The sequence below is a fragment of the Paramisgurnus dabryanus genome, chromosome 2 (assembly GCF_030506205.2).
Source record: "Paramisgurnus dabryanus chromosome 2, PD_genome_1.1, whole genome shotgun sequence".
In the NCBI taxonomy this organism is placed as follows: Eukaryota; Metazoa; Chordata; class Actinopteri; order Cypriniformes; family Cobitidae; genus Paramisgurnus; species Paramisgurnus dabryanus.
The window spans coordinates 24,533,669-24,557,037 of NC_133338.1; the positions used below are offsets into that span (position 1 = coordinate 24,533,669).

General features: G+C 36.8%; 1 protein-coding gene across 3 annotated transcripts in view; it reads left to right on the forward strand.

Annotated features, from left to right (window-relative positions):
- exoc6b (exocyst complex component 6B) overlaps window positions 1–23,369 on the forward strand; it is a 122,243-nt gene that overhangs the window by 14,600 nt on the left and 84,274 nt on the right. For all 3 annotated transcript variants that reach the window (XR_010526096.2, XM_065248775.1, XM_065248776.1), the window contains exons 2-6: window positions 7,662–7,827; window positions 8,007–8,054; window positions 8,144–8,234; window positions 8,626–8,671; window positions 11,497–11,701. Coding sequence is in view for 2 of the 3 variants with exons in the window: in XM_065248775.1 (XP_065104847.1) it covers window positions 7,662–7,827; window positions 8,007–8,054; window positions 8,144–8,234; window positions 8,626–8,671; window positions 11,497–11,701 (556 nt within the window). In the remaining variant the exon portion in view is untranslated. The remainder of the gene's footprint in view (window positions 1–7,661; window positions 7,828–8,006; window positions 8,055–8,143; window positions 8,235–8,625; window positions 8,672–11,496; window positions 11,702–23,369) is intronic.

Sequence of the window (23,369 nt, forward strand, 5' to 3'; positions counted from 1 at the left end):
TTAACACGAACCAAGATTAATAAATGTTGTAGAAGTATTGTTTGTTTTTAGTTTACGATAAGTAATATAAAAAAGGTTGTAAAATACAACCTTATTGTAAATTGTTTGCAATACACTTTACAATACTTTTGTTAATTTGCTAAATGTCACATAATACACAGTGTTCCTGCTAATTTCATGTTAATGTTAAGTACCTATAGTGTATTCCATTCTTTATATCTCTAAAGAGTCTTTAGGTTTATCAGATTCATAAAAGGCAGATCTGCTGTACAGATACTTTTAGAAAAAGCCGAACTCCTTGAGGCGTACCACCAGCAAGCAACACACACAAAACATTATCCCACTTTAGCTAAATAACTTACGTTTCACTACATGTTTTTGTTATTTACAATGTATGCACTTACGAGCTGATTACCAACAAAACACAGACATTTGATGCAGTTTTACTTACCGTCTGCAGCTCATGACCATGTGGCACTCTGCTTCTACCCTGGATAAACAAACTACATACATTTTTACCATAATTCTTTGAGAAGCTTAAACAAGCTTAAATTTCCCTCACAGACAACAACATACATTTTTGGTCACAGTAATTTCTAGGGATGCACCAAATGTCCAGCAAATGAAATTATTCGGCCGATAATGGCAGAAAACTCATTGTTTTCAAGTAAAAAGGCCAAATAAATGTTACCATCTTTGATGATGTAATCAAATAGTAATCAGCGCAGAATGAGAGATGCACAAATGCACCAAACATGTTGGTAAGCATTTGAAAGTGTTCGAGAAAGAAGCGAAAACATACAGCACTACAAGTTTCATTTGTCATTTAAAATCAAGACCAATCTTGAACATCATGCAGTGTGTGAGAAAGACACGTGCTTGACCGTTCATGCAAGCGCGCGTCCGCTGCTCAGCATACAGTCAGTGCTAAATAAACATTATTGCAAGGCATAGTACTGAATAGGTTATTTGCATTTTGTGCGGGAATAGAAGATCGGATTCATATACGTTTAACCAAGACTCATTTATGTGGTTGAATGTACTATTGCAGATAAAGTGCCCATGTAAGGACTTTAACTGAAGCTTAAATTTCTCTCACAGACAACACCACACTTTTTCAATGACATTGATTTCTTGTCAGCTCTTGGTTGGTGTGTGCGTGCACTTTGTGGGGGAAGTGCCCATATAAGGATTTTCACTGTACTTACTGCATTTCTTCCACAACCGATTCAGCCGTCAAAAAAAAACATACTTCCAAAGGGTTCTTTTAGCATGTGAAAAACAATTCTTTAAAGGGCACCTATTTCATTGCTAAAACAACGTTATTTTTTGTATTTGTTATAATACAATGTTTTTGTGTGGTTCAAAAAACTAATTATTTTCCACAAACCACACATTTTTGTTGCTCCAGATATCCCTTCTTTCCTGAAACGCTCTGTTTTTGTACGAAGCACATCAATATGAAAAGCGCTGTGTCCCTGATTGGCCAGCTAAACTGTACGTTGCGATTGGCCTGAATACCTCTGACATCAGCCCAAAATGTGACGCTCCTTATCATGTTTGAAAGATTGGCTCACAATGCAACGATGACAGATGTTAACTTACAGGCTTTATTTCAGAAGCGGGAGTAACCCTCATGTCCACATCAACAAGCCCAGAAAGTAAACTGTTGCCTTGTTTGTACCTTTTTCATATAATTTATATGTACTAACAGACAAACTTACACAACAAAGGAAATGTAAAATCGGACCATAGGTGCCCTTAAACTGTGTTAAATAAGTCAGAATGCATGAAATACCAGTAAACCCCCCCTTTAAATTATTAGCCTATTTTATACATCATTACAACTGAAAGTAAAGCAATATTGGAGTACCGATATTGTGTCGTTATGTGTTTTGATGTTCATTTTCTATAGTGAAAACCTCTCATAGTATCACACAAGCCGGCATTGTTCTTTATGTACATTTGGCCATATGTTTTGTTTTTGTACATTGTTGGGCCTAAAGAGGCCTATTATAACGTCCCGTTATTATTGACTATGTTGTGGACTTTTTCCTTACATTGTTGTTGAATTGTAAAAGCTGAATTACCCTTTGTCTGTAGGTATGCTGTTATATCATAGTCCAAAAAAGTGTGCTATTGTTGGGGTGCTGGTGTGTGTGTTTTCTAAGTTTAGGTCGTCTATTTCTGATCCATTCAGTTCCATTCACACTAGATTGTAGCCAGCCACCAGGATATGACATCATATAGCACACATAAGCATAGGTTTCCATTATGCTGGGTACACACCAAAAGATTTTTTATATCTTATAAGATTTTTAAAACGTGATAGAGCACAAACATGAAGATAAAAAATCCTAGAGTTAACCTTTTTGCTCCTATAGTGTGTGGTGTGCCATGATGTGTCAGAGACAACACACCACAAATCTCGCAAGACTTCAGAATAAGCATGGTGGATGACATGCAGGAATAATTTTCATAGAAAATAAAAGGAAAAAAGTAAAGGGTTTGGGTGAAGTCATGGAGACAGAGGGAACAAGATCCATCTCTGCTGTCCACATCTGTACGCGCCATGACTGCTTCCGTCTTCCATAATCTCAAGAGCGTGCGCGCGTTCCGATCAGGTTCGGACATTCTTAACACACCTCACACCAAGGGAAAATCTGATAAGATAATCTGTAGAACCGTCAAGATAATCAGACATAGCTAGGATTGTCAGAAGGGGGGAAATATGCCCAAAATCAGCCCGATTATCTTTTGGTGTGTACCCAGCATTAAAGGGGACATATCATGAAAATCTGACTTTTCCCATGTTTAAGTGCTGCTATTTGGTCCCCAAACTAGAAAATGTGAAAAAGATCAACCCAGTAACTTAGTTTTGGTAAACCATTTTCTGCAAACATGTGAAAATAGGTAATTGAAATTTGGCTCCCCTTGTGAAGTCAGAAGGGGACAATACCCACCTCTTAATCTGCACTATCCAATCATGGCACTGCCATTTAGGGCAGAGATCAGCTCATTTGCATTTTAAAGGACACAAAATGCACATTTTTGCTCACACCTACAAAGTGGCAGTTTAACATGCTATAATAAATTATCTTTTATTTTGAGCTAAAACTTCACACACGCACTCTTGAGACACCAAAGTTTTATTTGACATATTAAAAAAGTCTTATGAAATGTCCCCTATAAGTTACTTGAAGGTTGACGACAGTTTGTAATCCTGTGCAACAGGTCTACACACACATGCACGATACACACACAAATACACTTACAGCTCATGGCAATATTGTCATACTTTGAATGACCGAACCCACACATGTTCAGTAATTTCCAATACATTCTATGCCACACGTTTGTAGATTGGTTTGTGTTGTGGAAACAGATGGCTTTCAGTGCTTCATTTTAAAACTTTACTGGTATTAAAACCATAACAGAGAGACAGAGTAACAGACTAGTGGTCTTATGTCTTACTGTAAAAACTTTATGTACCACACTGGCCAAGTTTAGTTATGTGTGCACATGTTTAAATCTATATTATAAAACATGGCGTCTACCATTGTGTTTCACAGGATAATTTAATAATAATATAATAATATTTTCCCTAATATATTTTATAAACCTAATACATTATTGGATTTGCAGAAAAACATGTTTTGACGTATGATTTATGATCTTTTTACTAATGAGCACCACATTAAAAGCTGGTTCCGTTATATATATTTGTGAGGACATTTAAAAAAATTTGGCCTTTAAAAGTGCATCCAAACCTGTACACATTATTGCTTCTCTACTGGGGATTATTAGAAAGATGTCAAGGTCGGGTTTTGTTCAAGGAGAATATCACATTTCAATTCTGGAATAGTCACACAGTTTCCCAAAAGTGCCTTTAAACGCGAGTGCCAAAAGCGATGACAAGGCCATCAAATACATGGCTGGCCCATGCTGTGAAACTGGAAGAACTTTTAAATGATTCAGGCTGTCAATGGGGAGATACCCATAACAGAACCAAACATTCATTTGTTCTGGTAAATTTGATTGATTATCAGAAAAGTTTGGGTTGTAATGTATTTTTAATAACTGGATTGGAAGGTTTTCTTGTGCCAGATGGTGAAAGTCTCATCTCCCATAGCTGCACACAGCTGGACCGCTGCAGCTGCGCTCATTACAATTTGTTCAGCTTTTTGTTCCCATTCCTCCTCAAAGTGCAAACAATACTCTTTCTATGAATTTTTTTAATTTGTGGTTAATTTGTTGTATTATAACAAACGCTTGAAGATTTATACGCCATTGTTGACTTGTACCAACAACTGTTGATTAATTTGAACTAATTTATCTACACTTTATAACTTGATGATTTAAACCAGATGATTGAAATGAATAGTTTACTCAAATATTAAAATCCTGTTATAATTTATTCACCATCATGCCATACCAGATTTATATGACTTTTTTTTCTTTAATTAAAAACATATGTGGGTTAATATATAAAGAGCTCACGCAAAAGCATCCAAGTGTGTCTGATATATTTTCTTGTAAATGACCTTTTTTTTAATCAGACTCTTGATGCGTTTTGAAATCAAGGCGGTATTTTTAAATAGCCTGTTCTGAGGCCAGGATTAAGCAGATTTGAAGCGCAAGTATTTTATAAACGTATAATTTGTGCCAAAAGCATTCGATTTTACTGTTTGTACACAATGATGACGTGGCAACGTATGCGAGCGCATTCTGGCAACGGAAGTACGGCAAGGATCAGCAGTGAAGCAACACAGACAGAGAAAGTTATTTTAAAAAGTTACCAGATCCACATATATAGTGGAGTGGATAGAAGACGTTAGCAGATGGCCAAATATTAAGTGGCCAGATACATATGCTCACCTAAAGGATTATTAGGAACACCATACTAATACTGTGTTTGACCCATTTCGCCTTCAGAACTGCCTTAATTCTACATGGCATTGTTTCAACAAGGTGCTGAAAGCATTTTTTAGAAAGTTGACCCAAATGGTTGGGTTGCATCTTGAAGTTGATGGAGATTTGTGGGATGCACATCCAGGGCACGGAGCTCCCATTCCACCAAATCCCAAAGATGCTCTATTGGGTTGAGATCTGGTGAATGTGGGGGCCATTTTAGTTCAGTGAACTCATGGTCATGTTCAAGAATCCAATTTGAAATGATTCGAGCTTTGTGAAATGGTGCATTATCCTGCTGGAAGTAGCCATCAGAGGATGGGTACATGGTGGTCATAAAGGGATGGACATGGTCAGAAACAATGCTCAGGTAGACCGTGGCATTTAAACGATGGCCAATTGGCAATAAGGGGCCTAAAGTGTGCCAAGAAAACATCCCCCCCCATTACAATCACAGCTAATAGTTGGCAGAATAAAAGGTTTTGTTTACAACATATATGTTTATGTACTGTGTATAATAATTATGTGTGTGTCTATATGTGTGTGTATATATATATATATATATATATATATATATATATATATGTATATATATATATATATATATATATATATATATATATATATATATATATATATATATATATGTATATATGTGTAAACAGAATGCATGTATATATTTAAGAAATATTTTGTAACATTATATATGCATGTATGTGTATTTATATATGCATAAGTATTATACTCAGTACACACACATATATGATGTAAACAAAAATGTTTATTCTGCAAACAATTAGTTTGCAATGAGTTTGTTATGCTGCCGTAAAGTTTATCTTAAAAATGGATGAATGCCTGTCAACCCTGTTCCTGTAGGACCCTCATATTATGGATGTACAGGTCTCCCATTTCCTTCCAGGATCCTTCCTCTTATTACAGATAATATTGCTAAATTCAGGTTAGGAAGTTCTTCTTTCATTTCAGTGGAACCCTTGATTTGAAGCGTTTACTGTGTGTTTGTGGAGAAAGTGACGTCAAGACTGTGCTGATGGAAGAAGGGCATTTCCTGAGCCATGTGCTGGAGTGTTTGTGTTCTGAATTGATGCTTATTTTAGTAGACAGAACATCACTTGCTTTCTTGACATTCCCTACATAGCAGGCCATTATATCATTGTGTCAATGTTGGTAAATTTTGTATGATACTTGCATGGTTGTGGAAGGTCATGAAATACTTTTTTCGTCTTTCCCTCTTTTTCTTTATTACCATGTGCTGTTCTTTGTTTCAAGTCAGGTAATTTAGCAGCAAACTCTGTATTAAATAATGCTGAATATGCTTTGGTCAAATAATGGAATGTGATTATTTTAGTGCATCTCCTGCATTTAAAACTCTACATTTTTCCAATACTCAGGCGTGGTTTCTCTGACAGGGTTCTCCTAGTCCAAGACTAAAATGCATGTCTGAGCTGCCTTCATTTTAATACACCTTCTACGGACATATCTTAAGTTTCAGTGCCATTGTTTTGTCTCAAGACCTGCATTGTGCTATTTAAGGTTTGTTTGTAGAAGCTATATATTACCTAATATGACTAAGGCCTAGTGCTGGATTAATCTAAACCCTGTCCAGGAAACCATCCCTATTAGTATTGGAGAAAAGTCAACCTGACTTTAAAGTTACTCAAGGTAGTCATTTGCTTTGTAAGCCAAGTAAGCCGCTTGCTTGGTTTAGCAAAAAGTTAAGAGAAAAGTAAAATAAAACTTTTGAGCTTCTGTCCTGTCAGCCGCTTTAGGAGTGTTTATTTCCTGCTGTTAAATTTCAAGGTGTGTAATGATTAGAGATTATATTTGTTGCTAACAACACAGGTCATTTTAAATGGCTGATGATGCAGTAAGATGCTTTTTTGAACCAGCTCTAACATGCAGACTACAACTACATTTGTTTAATTTTTTATCTTCCACTGCCACCTAGTGGTGAAGAGTGCCAAGTGTGCGTGTGTGGCACTAAATTGAGCTGTAGAGAAAATTTTCTTTTTTAGCAAATTCAACTTTGTTCGATAACTGTGTAGGGCCAGTCTAAAACAATTAATGAGCAACAGGGCATCTTTTCAGTAAATTTTGGTATCCATCATCAATATTAATAATATTTAGTATGTAATATCTTCAAGTACGTACAGTACTGGGCAAAAGTCTTAGGCCACCACCACCAGCTTTGTTGTTTTAGAAAAGTTTTAATGTCCATCCATTTTTATGTTTCACTCTTTCTTAAGATAAAAACAGAAAATACAGGAAATATGTACACAAAATTTAAAACAAAACAATTTTCAGAACTAAATGTCTTCTTCAGGCATCAGTCAGTATTAAGTGTGACCTCTCTTGGCACGAAACACATCTTGAGCTTTTTTGAGGAGCCTGAAATCATAATTTGAAATTAGGATTTAATTTCATTTAGGTTTAGAGATCAAGTGGAAGGGGAGTTTACCCTAAATACTTGAAACTTCAGCTTATACTTTTATACTGTTTTTAATACTACATGCATGCACATTTCATGTCTTTTCCCGTTGTATTATAATAAAGATATAATTATATATGATCACTATACAATTGCAAAAACAACACATCTAATGGTAGCATGGTGCCCCCAGACTTTTGCACAATACTGTATATAAAAATGAACCCAGGGCGTATTGCATATAAGTGTATCTTCTTTATCATTTACATGCTGATCTTTTATGCCCTCTCTGTTTTCCCGTAAGGTCCGTATATGATGGGCAGGAACATGGACTGTTCATGGATAAACTGGAGGGGCGGATCCGTAACCATGACCGTGAAATTGAGAAGATGTGCAATCATCACTTTCAAGGCTTTGTGGATTCCATTACTGAACTGCTTAAAGTGCGTGGAGAAGCCCAGAAACTTAAGGTCAGTTTGTAGGGAACTGAAAGGAGAACAGTGTCAGTGAGTTTAAGAAAAGCCTGCCTATAATTGGAAGTTTTGTATACACTTTAAAAGATTCATAAAACATTCCTTGAAAACTTCAGCTGTAAGGAAATAAGAATAAGTTGGCTGTATGGTCTTAAATGTATGCCTTCTTTTTTCAGGTTCAGGTTACTGACACCAATCAAAGGCTCCAAAATAATGGCAAAGAGGTGTGTGGCTACTTTCTCATATCAGTCACTGAATTAAACACATCATCCATAACAAGCGTTATTGAAACCAATGGTTACTTCTTTTGTAGCTTCTGACAACAATGGACGAACTGAGACAGTGCCGTTTGCAACAGAGGAATATTGCCACCACCATTGACAAACTCACACACTGCTTACCAGGTTCAACCATATAACACTAAGTTTCACTTACATATTGTGCTGGGGTCAAAACTTTCAAGCATAGCTAAACCCTAGACTTCCTGTTTACTCTCTGTGTTACTGTTTTTTAAAGTTTAGTTAACTCTAAAAACACAGCAATATATACTATTATGATCTTGTACATATTTATCATATATATAACTTAAATATGATTTAAAATCTTTATTTATTTACATTATTTAAACCCATTTATTTCTCTATCATGCATGTTGTAGTCTTTGATTGGAAACGTATACTTTGCCTCTCAAAAGTGGCATAAAAGCTAAACAATCAGAGTAAAGAGACACTGGCATGCAAGCTCACATAGACTGTTTGACTTTTTTTTTACAACGTTTTGTTTTGTTTTTTCCAGTGTTGGAGATGTATAACAAACTTCAAGAGCATATGAGAACCAAAAGGTATGAGTGCTGCAAACATTTACCAATTGACACGTAAGCACTAGATGGCAGTAGATACTTACTGTATGCATGTTGAGCTTAAATGGGACATATAAAGAAAATCTGTGCTGTATTTGGGTCCCCAGTGCTTTTATCAATCTAGAAAATCTAAAAACCATAACCCAGTAACTTAGTTTTGGTAAACCATTCTCTGCAAGCATGTGAAAAAAGTGTCATTGAAATTCGACTCCCCTTGTGATGTCAGAAGGGGATAATACCGCTCCTTAATCTGCAATATCCAACACGGCACTGCCATTTAGTGCACAGATCAACTAATTTGCACTTGAAAGGAAACATTTTTGCTCACACCTACAAAGAATGGCACCATAGGCGCCATTCTTCCCGGACGCGTCCTGACCAGGATTTCGGGTGCGTCTTCCGGAAGTCATATTTGTCCACCACATACGTCATTGAGGTTTATTATTTCAGGCTCTGTTTCAGAAAAGCAACCATTACATTTCAAGGTAAGAATGAAACTACGATTGTATGTCTTATGTTTTTAACTGAAATTTGAGAATCTTGATGACGTATGCGGTCGACAAATACGACTTCTGGAAGACGCACCGGAAATCCTGGCCAGGACGCGTCCGGGAAGAACGGCACGTATGGTCACCCTACACCTACAAAGTGCCAATTTTAACATGTTATAATAAATTATCTATATGGGATTTTAAGCTAAAACTTCACATACGTACTCTAGGGACAGCAAAGATTTATTTGACATCTTTAAAACAGTTACTTTGAAAATGTCAGAATTGTGAAATTGTTTAGATATGGATGGGAATGGGACATTCTTAGCTGGGAAAGTGAGAGAGAAAGGTTTTGATTATTTAAACATTGGCTTGTGATGACCACTGGCTGGCCAGTCTCATGCAGTCTGGTCCGACTGGAGCAGTGACCGGAGAGGGAGCTTTGCAGAAAGACGTCTGAGATGTACAAAGCATTTGGCAGCCGTCGGGAGTCAAAGCCACAGAGGGAAACGTTTGAAGAGAGACTGGATTTCTTTTAACTGGCTTTAAAGTGAACTGTTGTGCAACTCTGTGTTATAGTATAGGACAAAAAATAAATGGTAGAGATCTGACGCATGTAGTTTTTTAGAGATCTGACATAAAAATGTAGAGGAAGAGAGAGAGAGAGAGAGAGAGAGAGAGAGAGAGAGAGAGAGAGAGAGAGAGAGAGAGAGTGTGGCATGATGCAGGGCAGGCTGGATTTAAACCTGCATCCCTCATAAGCAAATGCTTTACCCACTGTGCAATGGCTCTGTCATTATCAGACATAATAATTAAATAGACTCGTGTTATAGAGACTCATAAATAAGGATATATGAACTATTGATAGATGGGTTTTTTTTTTATAATGAAATTATCTACTTATGAGAAAACAATACAATGCTTTCTGGGAAAAGCTGATCCGCTTACATAATGTGTTTACACGGGTCGCTCATTTGTAATTGTTGTAATAAGTGTTAAAAGCGATTTGATTACTCTCTTTTGTCTCATCCTCTGTGTGACCTGAAGATCGACATAGGCCAGTAGCTTTTCCATCCATTTTGTTTTTTATTTATCTCTGCTCTTCGTGTTTCTCTGTCTCTCTCGTGTGCTTGGTTTTGCCATTAGCTTGGAGGTAGTGGCAAGGTCGGCCAAAAGCGACTCTCTCTCCCCGGCGTCGGGTCTGCTGTGTAATGTTGCGTGACTGTGATGCTGTATTAAGTGCGAGTGTGTGCGTCCTGCTGGTCGCCCAGAGTCCAGCATAGCTCATCTCTGAGATCATTGTGATTGGGTTAAATTGTTATCATGCTGAGATCTTAAGTCTTTTACCGAAGGTTAAAAATGTACCACGGATGTGCTCAGCAATAGCGAAGAGGTTTTTGAAGTAGGAAATATAAACAACTTTTCCTGTAGACACTTATATATCGATACTTTGAACTTTAGCGATATTTTAATATACCGTTATTACTGCAGCATTAGTTCAATATGCATTCATTTATTATCTCAATTTTAATGCAAGGCAATACAAATAAAATAGATAAGTAAATTGAGAAAGTGTGCTTTTATTGTAACATAAAGAATCGCAATGTTATCATATCACATATCATGACCCAGGGATGCATAGCGATTAATCGCGATTAATCTACAATTATGTATATATATATATATATATAAATATGCACCCATGCATGTATAATTTTAAGAAAAATCTATATTGTGTATATATATATATATATATATATATATATATATATATATATATATATATATATATATATATATATATATATTTCTATATATATATATATATATATATATATATATTTCTATATATATATATATATTTCTATATATATATATATATTTCTATATATATATATATATATATTTCTATATATATATATATATTTCTATATATATATATATATTTCTATATATATATATATATATATTTATTTATATATATTTCTATATATATATATATATATATTTATATATATATATATATATATATATATATATATATATATATATATATATATATATATATATATATATATATATATATATATATATATATACACAATATAGATTTTTCTTAAAATTATACATGCATGGGTGCATATTTATATATATATACATACTTATTAAACACAGTTCACACACATATATGATGTAAACAAAAACTTTTATTGTGTTATAGTAGATTAATCGCGATTAAGCGTTATGCATCCCTACTGATTCTATCCTGTATTTACCTTTCATTTCTGACCAACGACCCGTCATATTTTATTATAGATACTACCCGGCACTACGAACCCTGGAACAGTTGGAGGAGAGCTGTTTGCCTCAAGCGGGGTCGTATCGATTCTGCAGCATCATGGCAGAAAACATCCCACGCCTACGGACGCACATCAGAGACGTCTCCATGTCTGACCTCAAAGACTTCCTGGAGAGCATCCGCAAGCATTCGGATAAGATCGGAGAGACTGCTATGAAACAGGTGTGTGAGAGGGAGATAAGTCGTATCTGAATAATGACTGGAGGTGTATCTGAACTCTGCATAGGCTAAGCTCAATGACCGCTGCGTTACAGTGCATACTCGCGTTTGACCTGTCCGTCAAAGTTAGGTTTAGATGTGACGGCACTGAAGGCAGGACAAGGGCTTTATTCTTTGCTTGTTCATTGTCCTTTCTTTCGATTTCGTTTCATCTTCTTATCTCTGAGCATCTAGTAATTTAGTCTGGAGGAAAGAGAGCTACCAATCTGTTCTGAATCAAAGATTGTTTCAGGTCGAATTTGTTTATGCAAGAGGAGCAGTGGAACACTGTGTGTGGACGCTGCTTTAGGGACAGTGCACAGAGACGCGGAGAAGACCGAGGGAACACATATGAGAGAAATTGAGTGGATTTTTCATCGGAATGCAGAAAAGTCCTCTGCTTTCTTTTACAGTTATTAGAGCAAGATGGGGTGAGGAGTGCATTCAAATATGAAAGATTAAGAGCTCCGCCTAGCACCAAAGAAACGTGGCTTCTTTCTCTATTTTTTAACAGCGGAATAAAACTGGTTGTGATCATCAATATTAGAATTAGTATTAAAGGGCACTGTTTGATCATGAATGTTTGTTGGCAGTGTGTGAACACAACCACCTCACAAGAAGAAAAAGTCATTACTTTAATAATCCCTATTAAATCAAACAGGATCATGAGACAGCTTGTTTTCATTTTCTTGTTAATGTGATGTCACACTGATAAAGCCCCGCCCACAGTCACTGACAGTCCTGCATTACTACAGTTTCTGCTATCAGTGAGTTGTACGCGGTCCACCATATCTCACTAGTGAATACTGTTCTCTCAGGTAAATCTCGGTTAATCTATTTTTAACCGAAAGTGCTCACTGTTGGTTGGTGAGTGAGTGAGGGCAGATGCTCATTTGCATTTAAAGGTACAGACATAAAAAGAAAGTTGTTTTTTAACCATAAACCACGCAAACACATTGTATTATACCAAATACACAAAATAACGTCGTTTTTGCAATGAAATAATTGCACTTTAAAGTGATTTAAACGTTACCAGTCCGAGTCCCTGTGCTGAACTAACTTTTGCATTGTAGCTATAGCTAATTTTATCACAAAAGGAGCTTGAGTCCAGAATAACTTTTATATTATTCATAGCTTGTAGCTTGGAAATCTTTTCCAACACTGATTTTTGAAATTTAATTGTGTCCCTAATGATTTTAAAAGAGAGACAAAATTGGAATCAAAGAGTATGAGACACTGTGTGTATTCATCCAGGTAGTCAGAACCCTGGCAGATATCTATTCTGCTAGTAAGTTATAATGCATTTACTCTTTCCACATTTATTTGCTTTTGACAGACAACACGAGTCCTAATCAAACATAGTAGTTTGTTCACTTGCTGGCTGGCTTCCAGTCGCCCCAGCCCAGTGTTTCGTTCCACTTTGTCCCATTTTCCCTCTTCTCATCAGCCTATACCGTGGCCCGTGGATCAAGCAAACTCTTGGCTCCTGTCTTTGGTGGGTTTCCATCGATCCTGTCTGGATAATGGGGTCAGCTTGCTTTTAATTTTTCTTTGCTTTTGCTGCAGAGTTGCTTTCTGAATCTGATCATCTGCTTTGTTCTAAAGGGCATCCTTGTTTCTTGGTTTGAGTTTTTCTTCTAGGCCATGTTGTTATTCTTTAGATTTAATGATGGACCTTTACACATATTTAATAAGTAATAAAGGAATTTTCCTTGGCTCCTATTATGAAAAGAAAAGAGTCTGTGTTTATGATCCAAAGATTCCTACACAGTCACTACCTCTTATGGAAACTAACTGCAAAAATGTGTAATTGGTAAATCAATGTTAATGCATGTGCTGTATAAGCATACTATGTGGGTCTCCTACCCTGTTCCTGGAGGGCACCTGTCTTGCATATTTTAGCTCAAACACACCAGGCTCTAATTTTTGGGTAGCCACGAACAACCTAATTAGCAAGTTCAGGTGTGAGCTGAAATCTGCAGGACGGGTGCCCTCCAGGAAACAGGGTTGGAGACCCATGATCTACAATATTTACGTTCCTATCTGCACAAATTAGTGGTTAGCAGTTTTCTTTGGTAGAAGTGTTTTTTTTTTTAGTACATTTGCTATCATAATACACATAATTAAAATACTACGATTCATGTGTTTACATGCATACTTTTTTTCCTGCTGATTGAATCACAGATCGGAGTACAACACCACCTTCAATATGATCCAAATTTGTATTTGATCGTCCTCAATCGTATTGATTAAGGTGTTTATATGAAAGCTTTTCAATACGATTGAGCCTTCAATACGATTACTGATTATTTGGTTGCATGTAAACGTACCTAGTGTAAACAATGCCTTTAACACATTCACCGCCATTGACGAGTTATCTCGTCAATTATGAGTTAATATTTAACTAATAAATATGCCTTTCTGGACGAATTTCAAAGTGAAAGTGTAATACTTTTATCCACTAGATGGCGCCAAACCGAATTTATCAAAAACGGAAGTTAAAAAGATTTAATGATTTATTTTACCTGCCTTTATGTTTGATAGTCATTCTGAGTCTGATCTCTAACATAAATTCCTTTACAAAAACGCAATTTTTTAAGCTTTTTGCTCAAAATGTTGTATTTTTGAAGAGAAATATCCATATTTCAGTGGTTAAATTAAGTGGAAAAAGTAAATATATAATGAAACGTTTTTTCCCCATTTTGTTTGTTTGTTTGTTTGTTTGTTTGTTTATTGTTTGTTTGAAAGCAGAAGGTGTGTTCTTTAATTTGATATAATTTGTATGTTTATATATTTATAGAAGATAATTTTTCCTGCAAGGAATTTTGTGAAACTTTTGTTAAAAACACAAAAATGCAGGTGGGCAACTTTTCTCAAAAAGGCAGGCGGTGAATGAGTTAAGTACCTTGTACCTATCAATGCCTATGCCTAACCCTTAACCCTGCCCCTCACCCTAAACTCAACCAATTATATTAGCTGCAGTGGGGACTGCACATTGCAAACACTGTAATAATTATGCATTATGTGTACGTTTTTGTTTCATTTACGTTTTTTACATTTACTGTTTACATGCATACTCCCCGAAAGCCCCCACCACGTAACGAATCCCTGCATATAAAAGTCTTAAAAGTACAGTAGCAAAACCAGCTGTTTAATTCTAAGAGGCAGAAAGAATATAGAAAATGATTAACATAAGTAGGTTTGAGTAAAAATGTAAATAACCTTCCTAGAATATGGCCCTATTAAGCAGCATGTTTCTTTTGGTATTTTGTAACTACCCCACTGCACAGAGTTATGGATCATCTGGATACAATATTGGAATTTATTGAAGAGAGAAAAATAGAGAAGAATAAAATCATGTATTGAGGTGAAAGGGAGATTGCACAACATTGAGCCGTGAATATGTTTATCATGTTTTTGCTATCTATTTTGTACATTTGTGCCGACTGAAACACAATCTCAGAGAGAGCCATATAGATGCACAGATAAGTTATTTTGCTTTACTAATAGGAATGAATCTGAATGCAATATTGGTTTCATTTAAAACGGTTGAGATTGCCAAGTAGATAATGAAACACACTTGCCATCTAATTTTTGGGTGTCTGTCCTGTCCCCACAATGGCCTCTTGCTCAGATCAGCTAGTTGTACTAAATCTCTTCAAGCACCGGATTTGCAACATGCTCTCTCTCTCTCTCATGCACACGCACACACACACGTAATTGTTTAGGTTTAAAAAGTTGGAAAACCGCTTTCTCCCACACCAGCATCTTACTTTCATCATCATTTGACCCAGATTCTGCATGTGTGCTGATGAGATCCATGTCTGACCGAGTCTTGGCCACCGAGCTCAGCCAGCTACTGCTGGAGTCTCTGAGATAAGCCTTGATCCGAGGTTCGGCTGGGGCCGATCTTCTGTGACTTCCTTTTGTTAACATACTGTTTGAATGAATCGTTCTTTACTGCAGCCTGAATGTGTATCCCCAGGTTTATCTTCTAATAAAATGGGGAAATGAAGTAGTTTGTTTTTAAAGTCGACTGGAATGAATCTAGGAAACCTTAGTATGTATACTTTAGTTCAACACAGAGAACTTTCAGAAATGATTTGCACAACTCTTTGTTTATGATAGATTGTTTATTATTATTTAAAATAGATGGTAGAAAAGAAAAGCTTTTCTACCATCATGCTTTGTTTTGTTTGTCGTTGAGAGGAAGATGTGCGCATTTCGTACTTCAGCTTTGGTTGATAATTCTACAGATCAGTCTTTTTCTTTTCAGCAAAGTATTTGCTTTGTGGATGCACAGGCAAGAGGTCAACATTGATGGAGGGTCTTTTTGCACAGCGCCACTTTGCTCACGTTTTATATCTGTGCTATAAATCTTATTATTATCTTATATTATAACATCTTACCATATTTCTTTGACTGATAAACAAACAGAGCACACATTTGATGTTGGTTTTCTATTTTCCTGCCAACTCTGTCCTGTAGTTCCCTGCGTGTCCAGCATGTGGTAGCAAAGTTCACAGAAAATTCTGCCTCTGCGCTGTAAAATCTCCCACAGCGGTGGAATGCTGGTGTAGAGTTAAACCAAGATTCAAACTCTAGTAACCTTCTAAAAAAGTGGTTGTCCAGCCGGCACTTGCCAAAGCCTCACATTCCTCCTATTAAAGTTTGTTTTCTTGCATGTCTTTTGAGTCCTGAAAGATTTGTCTTCTTGGCCTGCTTTCATGTGTGTGTGTGTGTATGTTTTGGCTGTAACCCGGCACGTGTTGATTAGAGAAAAGCTATACAGAATTGTTCCTCAAAAGTAAACCGGGTTGAAGATAAATCAGATTGTAATGTCACCTCGCGCAAGCTCCCTGTTATCTCGAATAACGCTCTTTTATACCCAATTGTTGACCCAGACACCGGCTCCTGCTTCTGACCTGCGACCTCTCTTCACTAACAGATGTGACTGCTCTGCTTGCATGTCGGCGCTCCTTGCAGCCTTTTTTGCAGCCTTAGTAGTGGTTTGTTCTTTTAAAACAGGAGGTTGCCATCGCCGGTTTTCTTTTTTTTGTGGGTTTTTGCTCCAGCGGTTTTGCGGTTGAGTGACGTTGGAGACGTTCTGACTGTTAAACCGGGAGGAGAATGGATCAACTTCTCTTTGCTGACTGATGAAGTCCAGAACGCATTTTTACTGCCATAATCCGATCCCTCTTTTAATGGAGGTTGTGGAAGTCCATTTTAACTTTATCAATTTCTAGTTAGTTTTGCCAACACGTCATCCCATGCTATGGTCATGTTGTTACTGTTATACTTTAAGCGTGACAAACACGACATCAAAAACCCTTGGGTAACAAATGAATCTGGTGTTCCCGGTTAACTTCAGCCTGATCCACTTCCTTTCAACAGCATGAGATGGCTTCTCTTAAGCTTTTTGATGTCTCCCCCATTCTGTTCTTCCATCCCTGCCACCAGAGGAGCGAGCAAGCGAACCACTAATAACAGAAGGCTATTTGTCTAGGGGCTCTGTTATCCAGACTCGCAGACTGGTTCTTATTCCACTGGAAATTAGGAGCAGTCTCTGTGCCTGTGATTGTTTTAATTCCACTAACAAATGATCTGAAAATAAATATATTGGGAGATCCAGTGCTTTAATAATGGCTCCATTGTAAGCTGTCGAGCACGGGTAGAGTCTGAGCGTGTGTGTGAGGTGGATTGAGTATAGAGAAATGTGGATAGTTACGAGATTGTTATACATCACAACTTTGAATTTAAATCTTTGTTTGCTTTTGGCTCTGTTTCCGAGAAGGATCTGACTGCAGGCATTCACTCTTATCTCACACGCTCTTTGTTGGGAACGTCGTAGGTACTCTTTGCCATCTTTGACATCATGCATAACTTCATTGTGTAAATTACATAACAAAAAACAAATGTGGAATCGAGGACTGGAAAGACTGTAAATAAATAATAAAAAGAAACGTACCTGATTGACACGTGCCATTTAAAATTATTGCCGTTGCAAATTTTTTAATCGTGGTCCCTTACGATTACGGACATTCTGGTCTGTATTTCTGTGCTATGAAAGAGGAAGAATATACAAAATTAACTCTATGTATTTCTTTTGATGTTTCTTCCGAATTTAAATCTTATCAAGCTTGCGATTGGGGTGTATGCACCAGAAGCGAATTTAAAGCAACACTTTAAATTTTATTTTCTAAACTCTTTCACCGCCAGTGTTTTTTAAAAAAATTGCCAGCTAGTGCCAGCATTTTTCATGATTTTCATAAAAGTTTAATGCCTTTCAGAAAATGTTCTTAAAATATATAAACATACAATATATCAAATGAAAGAAAAGACCCTCTGCTTTCAAACAAAAAAAGTAAAAAGTTTCATCATACCTTCATAAGTTCTCTTTTACACCTCTCAAATATGGGTATGTTTCTTCAAAAACACCTGAGATTAGTGATGCACCGATGTATCGGCCGCCAATATTTATCGGCCGATTTTTGATGAATTTGAAACCATTGGCATATCGGCAATAGCACGAGAAAGGCCGATACCGATTGTTTATTAATTAACCGCAATGAGTTGCTTGTGCGTTAATGTAGCAAAAACCACCTTTAAAGGTTGTCATGCTGTCTTATTATATTTGTTTTAGCTTAATTTGTGCCTCTCTTATTAGGTTGGTCAGTTGAATGTTAATTAGATCCAATCCATGTTCAGTAAAAATTATTTGATGCAGTAATAAACTAGCTAATAGACCAACTGTATAGTATTGTATACAAGTGTTTAATATCGGTATCGGCATCGGTATCGGCCAGAAGTTGTCTGTTTAAATCGGTATCGGCCCAAAAAATCCTATCGGTGCATCACCTGAGATTCATTAAATTTTTGGTAAAGGACTTTTGAAAGAGGTCAGATGCAGAGCGATCCTCAAAACTTACACGGACATACGGCTGTTTGCCTTAGGGCGATAATTCCGTGTTTTTTAAGTTGGGTAAATGTGGTTAATAGCGGTATTGCGGAAAGCCGGAAATACTCGTCATTGGCAGGGAAGTGTTTTTTCTTAATTGATGAGTACCAAAATACTTGTCACCTAAATAACAAACATGAACAACTGTTTTAAATCCGGATTAGATGCAGCACGATTTCGGTTGTGTAGACGTAGTTTGCTTTTAATTTTGAAAACATAAATATCGTTAGTAAGGATGTCACGATTTCAATTTTAAAATATAAATCGATCGAAATTAGGTCACAACCTCGAAAAATTCAAATTAAAAATGGAATTGTCGATGCTGCCACACCCTCATGTCATGTCCGGTCAACAAGCAGGAAAAAACGTGTTGAGTGCTGCGAGTTAACCTCCTCTAACTTAGCTTCCTACAGCCAGTCAAAAGATGGCATGGCAGATGCAGGAGACACCACGCGAGCTGCTCTTTACGTGGGAAACAAAAAACAGCAAGCGCCTCCCACCTTCAGCTGAACTCAGAGCAGCGTCTGTGTCAGGACCGGTTGTTTCTCTGAACTGAGTTCTGTTAAAGTTTCACAACAACTTATTTCAGTTGCTTAAGAGTTATGAAAACAGCATTTAAACATGACTTATTGGGGAATAGTATCACAATCTCGTCTGATGGTAATAAAGCTCGTTTTTAAGGTGCAAAGTACTGACAGGAATGTTCATCTGACAGGAAGTTTCGTTTTATCAGTTATGTGCGTGTACCATATTTTTCCACTGGCAGCACGACTAACATGGCAGGGCATCTTCGGGTTCAAGGTCAGATGTTTTATTTCATAAAAGTCTAGTCTAAAAATGGCATAGCATTTTTTTGTGCTTAAAAAAAGTTGAGAATCGAACAGAATTGTGACCTTAAAGTCGCCATGAAATGGAAGTGGCTATTGTCTTTTTTTCCCGTGGTGACGTAAATCAGAATGAAGCGGCTTCTGAAGTGAAATAAAGGCAGGGCTGGATTTGAATTTGTCCATCGAGATCTGATTGGTTCCTTTGAAGTTGGGTCGTGTTGCTAATTGCTAATCCCTGCGATCTTCTCCCGGACTCTGCCCACCTGCCATACCATGTGGCCAAAAGAGAGAGAGGTCGTTTTGAGGAGGGGATGAGATATGAGTTTTTGATTAAAGATTATGAGGGCACATGAATTAAAAAAAAATAATGAAGCACATATTTAAGTCATTTGTAAAAATACCACAATATTCCAAAACAAATTATAGTTTTTAATTTCAATTTCATTGCGACTTTAAATTCGAAAATGTAACCGAATCGAGGATTTGGAGAATCGTGACACCCCTAATCGTATTAAGACTAATTTGTAAGGTTACACAAACTACATAAGCAACACAATGTTTCATAAAAATAGACTATCTGAATCCATCTAATAGTGCATACTTACCTTACCAGAAGAAACACTGCAACGACCCTTTCAGACCCTTTGTCTCCCGCACCTGTTTCCATCTCGTGAAAGAGCAGTAAAGTTACAGATGTTAATTTGGGTTTTTACACTTGCTGATTCAGATGGTTTTTGCCGTTGTTTTTTAAAAAATGTCTTTCGTTTTGTGGCTCCTGTGCAGGTTGTCAATTCAGCAGGAAAGTTTGTTTGCCTCTGTTTACAGATGGGAGGTGAGCGCACGTGAACGCGCTGATGACGTATGATGTCTGCGTGAACAGGGCATGCAAAATACGTTCACAGGAGAGGAGCAAACATTGAATGTGTCCAATTATTGTGTTCGGGCCGAGTTCAAAGATTGAGATCAATTGTTGAAAATGTTTTGGTCAAACGACTTTCCCAGAAGACACATATTTATAAAATTACATTTAGACAACTTCGATTGCCATCAGAATGTGAGGGGACTTTTCAACCAGCATAACTCAAAATGTTTCTGGATCAAATCAGATACCCTGCTTTTAAAACCAATACCCCTTCTTGTCTTAGGACAACTTTGCTGAACTTTTTTGATCCACTTCAAATGTTGACTAGTATATTTGCGCAAGTAGATTACATACAAAGTCAATCCATAGATGCGAACAGACGCAAACATGCGTGGGACGTGCAATTGATGCAAATTGGGAGGTTGGATTGCTGAAGTTAAATTCCACGAGTATAGATTGAGGAACGCAAAGCTTCATGTTTGATGTGTACGCAGCATAAGATTTGAATGAGTGCCCTTGAAACTTGAAAACTTGATATTTTGGTTTGCTCTTAACTGTCATATTAGCAAAAACATTAATAAGAGGAGGCTTGCCAAGACCTTGATCGAGGGTGAGAGGTGCACAAACATGCAGGAAGACAGTAAGTGAGGGCAGTCTCCGGTTGTTCCAAGTAACTATAAACTTCTGTCACCACAATGGAAGGCTCACCTTCCCCATCATTCGATTGTACAATGGAAAAACGCGAATGGCGTTGCACGCTTTTCCACTCAGAGTTGACTTTGTGCATAATGCTCAATACCCGAAGAAAACTATAAAAAAAAAGGTGCTTCCCACTAGGGCTGGGGGATATGGGGTGAAAATTATATCTCGATATATTTTGCTATATCTCGATGGGCGATATATATCTCGATAGGCTTTGCGTGAAAAATACCCTCCCCAAAAAACTTCTGCAAAACAAATGTCAAAATCCACAAGGTCTTTTATTTTTTGAAGTGCAAAGAGGTAGTTCACATAGGAATAAAGTGCTTCTGCAACATTTAAATGAAAATTCAGGCATCATTTAATCACCCTCATTTTGTTACAAACCTGTATAAATTTCTTTGTTCTTATGAACACAAAGGAAGATATTTTGTAACAAAACCATTCGTGGACCCCATTTACTTCTATAGCATTCGTTTTTTCTACTATGGAAGTGAATGGGGTCCACTAACGGTTTGGTTACAAACATTCTTCAAAATATCTTCCTCTGTGTTCATCAGAACAAAGAAATATAAGTGGGTTTTTAACAACATAAGGGTGAGTAAATAATGACAGAATTTTTCATTTTTGGGGGAACTACCCCTTTAAAAAAAGAAATACAAAAATTATACTTTAACTATAAAATAATAAAAATACATATTGTCTTCTTTTTATTCAAAAATAAAACAACTCAACTTCAGATATTAAGTTTTTGACAATTCTTAGTATTTTTTCTGAAAACCCTCAGGAGATTAGGGTATTTATCCTGGAATAACATAGGTTTTAGGCGTTTTAGGAGTAAATGGGTTAAATAAGAGAATAAAACACTGTTGTTGTTACACAGAAAACTACAGAACACGTGCGCTTACACACCGCATCATAGGGAGAGAGAAAGCTCTCATATCAAGAAAACGTGTGTGTGTCTGTGTGTGTGTGAAGCACTACTGCTAACCTTAGTTTAACGTAGTCATGATAAACAAAATAAGTCGTCTTATCTGTCAGTAACATCCGTGACTGACGACACTTACGCGAAAAATAAAGTTTACGGAGAAACGGACATTAAAGCACTGCCACCTTTTCACTGTCACGAGAGAGAGCGCTCGCAACAATGAATTTAAGACGTTTTAAACAGTAAAATATACATGTAAATGGGAATCATGGAAGATCTATTTGTGGTGGGCGCCGCCATGTTAAATGAGACAACACATGAGGGGAGGAGGAACAAAAGCAAGGAGGCGGGGGCGAGCACAGCACACAGAGAAGGCAAAGTGGCGAAATCAGAATTTAATATAAACATTATATCGATATATACGATATGCCAAAATCCATTTCGAGGTGTAAAAATATATCGATATAGTTTGAAAATCGAGATAGCGCCCACCCCTACTTCCCGCTGCCACAAACGCGCTCTGTGTGATCTGCCCCTTGGAGTTTCTTTTTTTCTATGCAGTAATTTCATCCTTCTAATGTGATTTTTTTTTTTTTTTTTATACATCTGTGAGTCAACTGTCCCAGAGCTGTGTCATTTTGCATTAATTGTTTACATATTTAAATCAGATAATGTGTAGTATCAGGTTTTTTCATTGCTTTAACAGTTAAGAGTCGTTGAGTTTTTGACGTTTGGTGACAAACCATGATAAAGATGAAGGATCTGACTCTAAAAGTGAAGAGGACCTCAATTAGAGCTATAATACAAACATAACCAGATCAACATTTTGCAGTGTCCTAAAATGATGAGAACCAAGCAGAGCGACAGTAGTTGATGACAGACAGATTAAATGAGCTCTTTTTTTTATTAAAAATGTAACATTTAAAATCACTAATAACCACCAGAAAGCTGGGCGGATTGGTCTCCCAGTCTGCTGTTCACAGAAGAGTTTGACATCAGAATTACAGAGGCTACACACCAAGATGAAAAACCCCCGATCAGCACCAAAATTGATGCAAAAAATCTCAGAGATGAGCCAGTAGTTTTGGAACAGAGTTTTATAGACGGATGATTAACCTTTACCAAGGTTGTGGAGAAATAAAAGAACTGCAAATTACCCAAAGCATACAACCTCATCTGTAAAGCATGATGGAGGCAGTGTCATGGCATAGGCATGCATGGCTGACTTTGGAACAAGATCACTTGACTTTATTAATGACTAAATGAAAGACGGCGGAGATGGCAGGATAATGAATTCAGAAGTGTACAAAACCATCTTGGCTACCAATGTTCAAGAAAATGCCACCAAGCGCTTCATT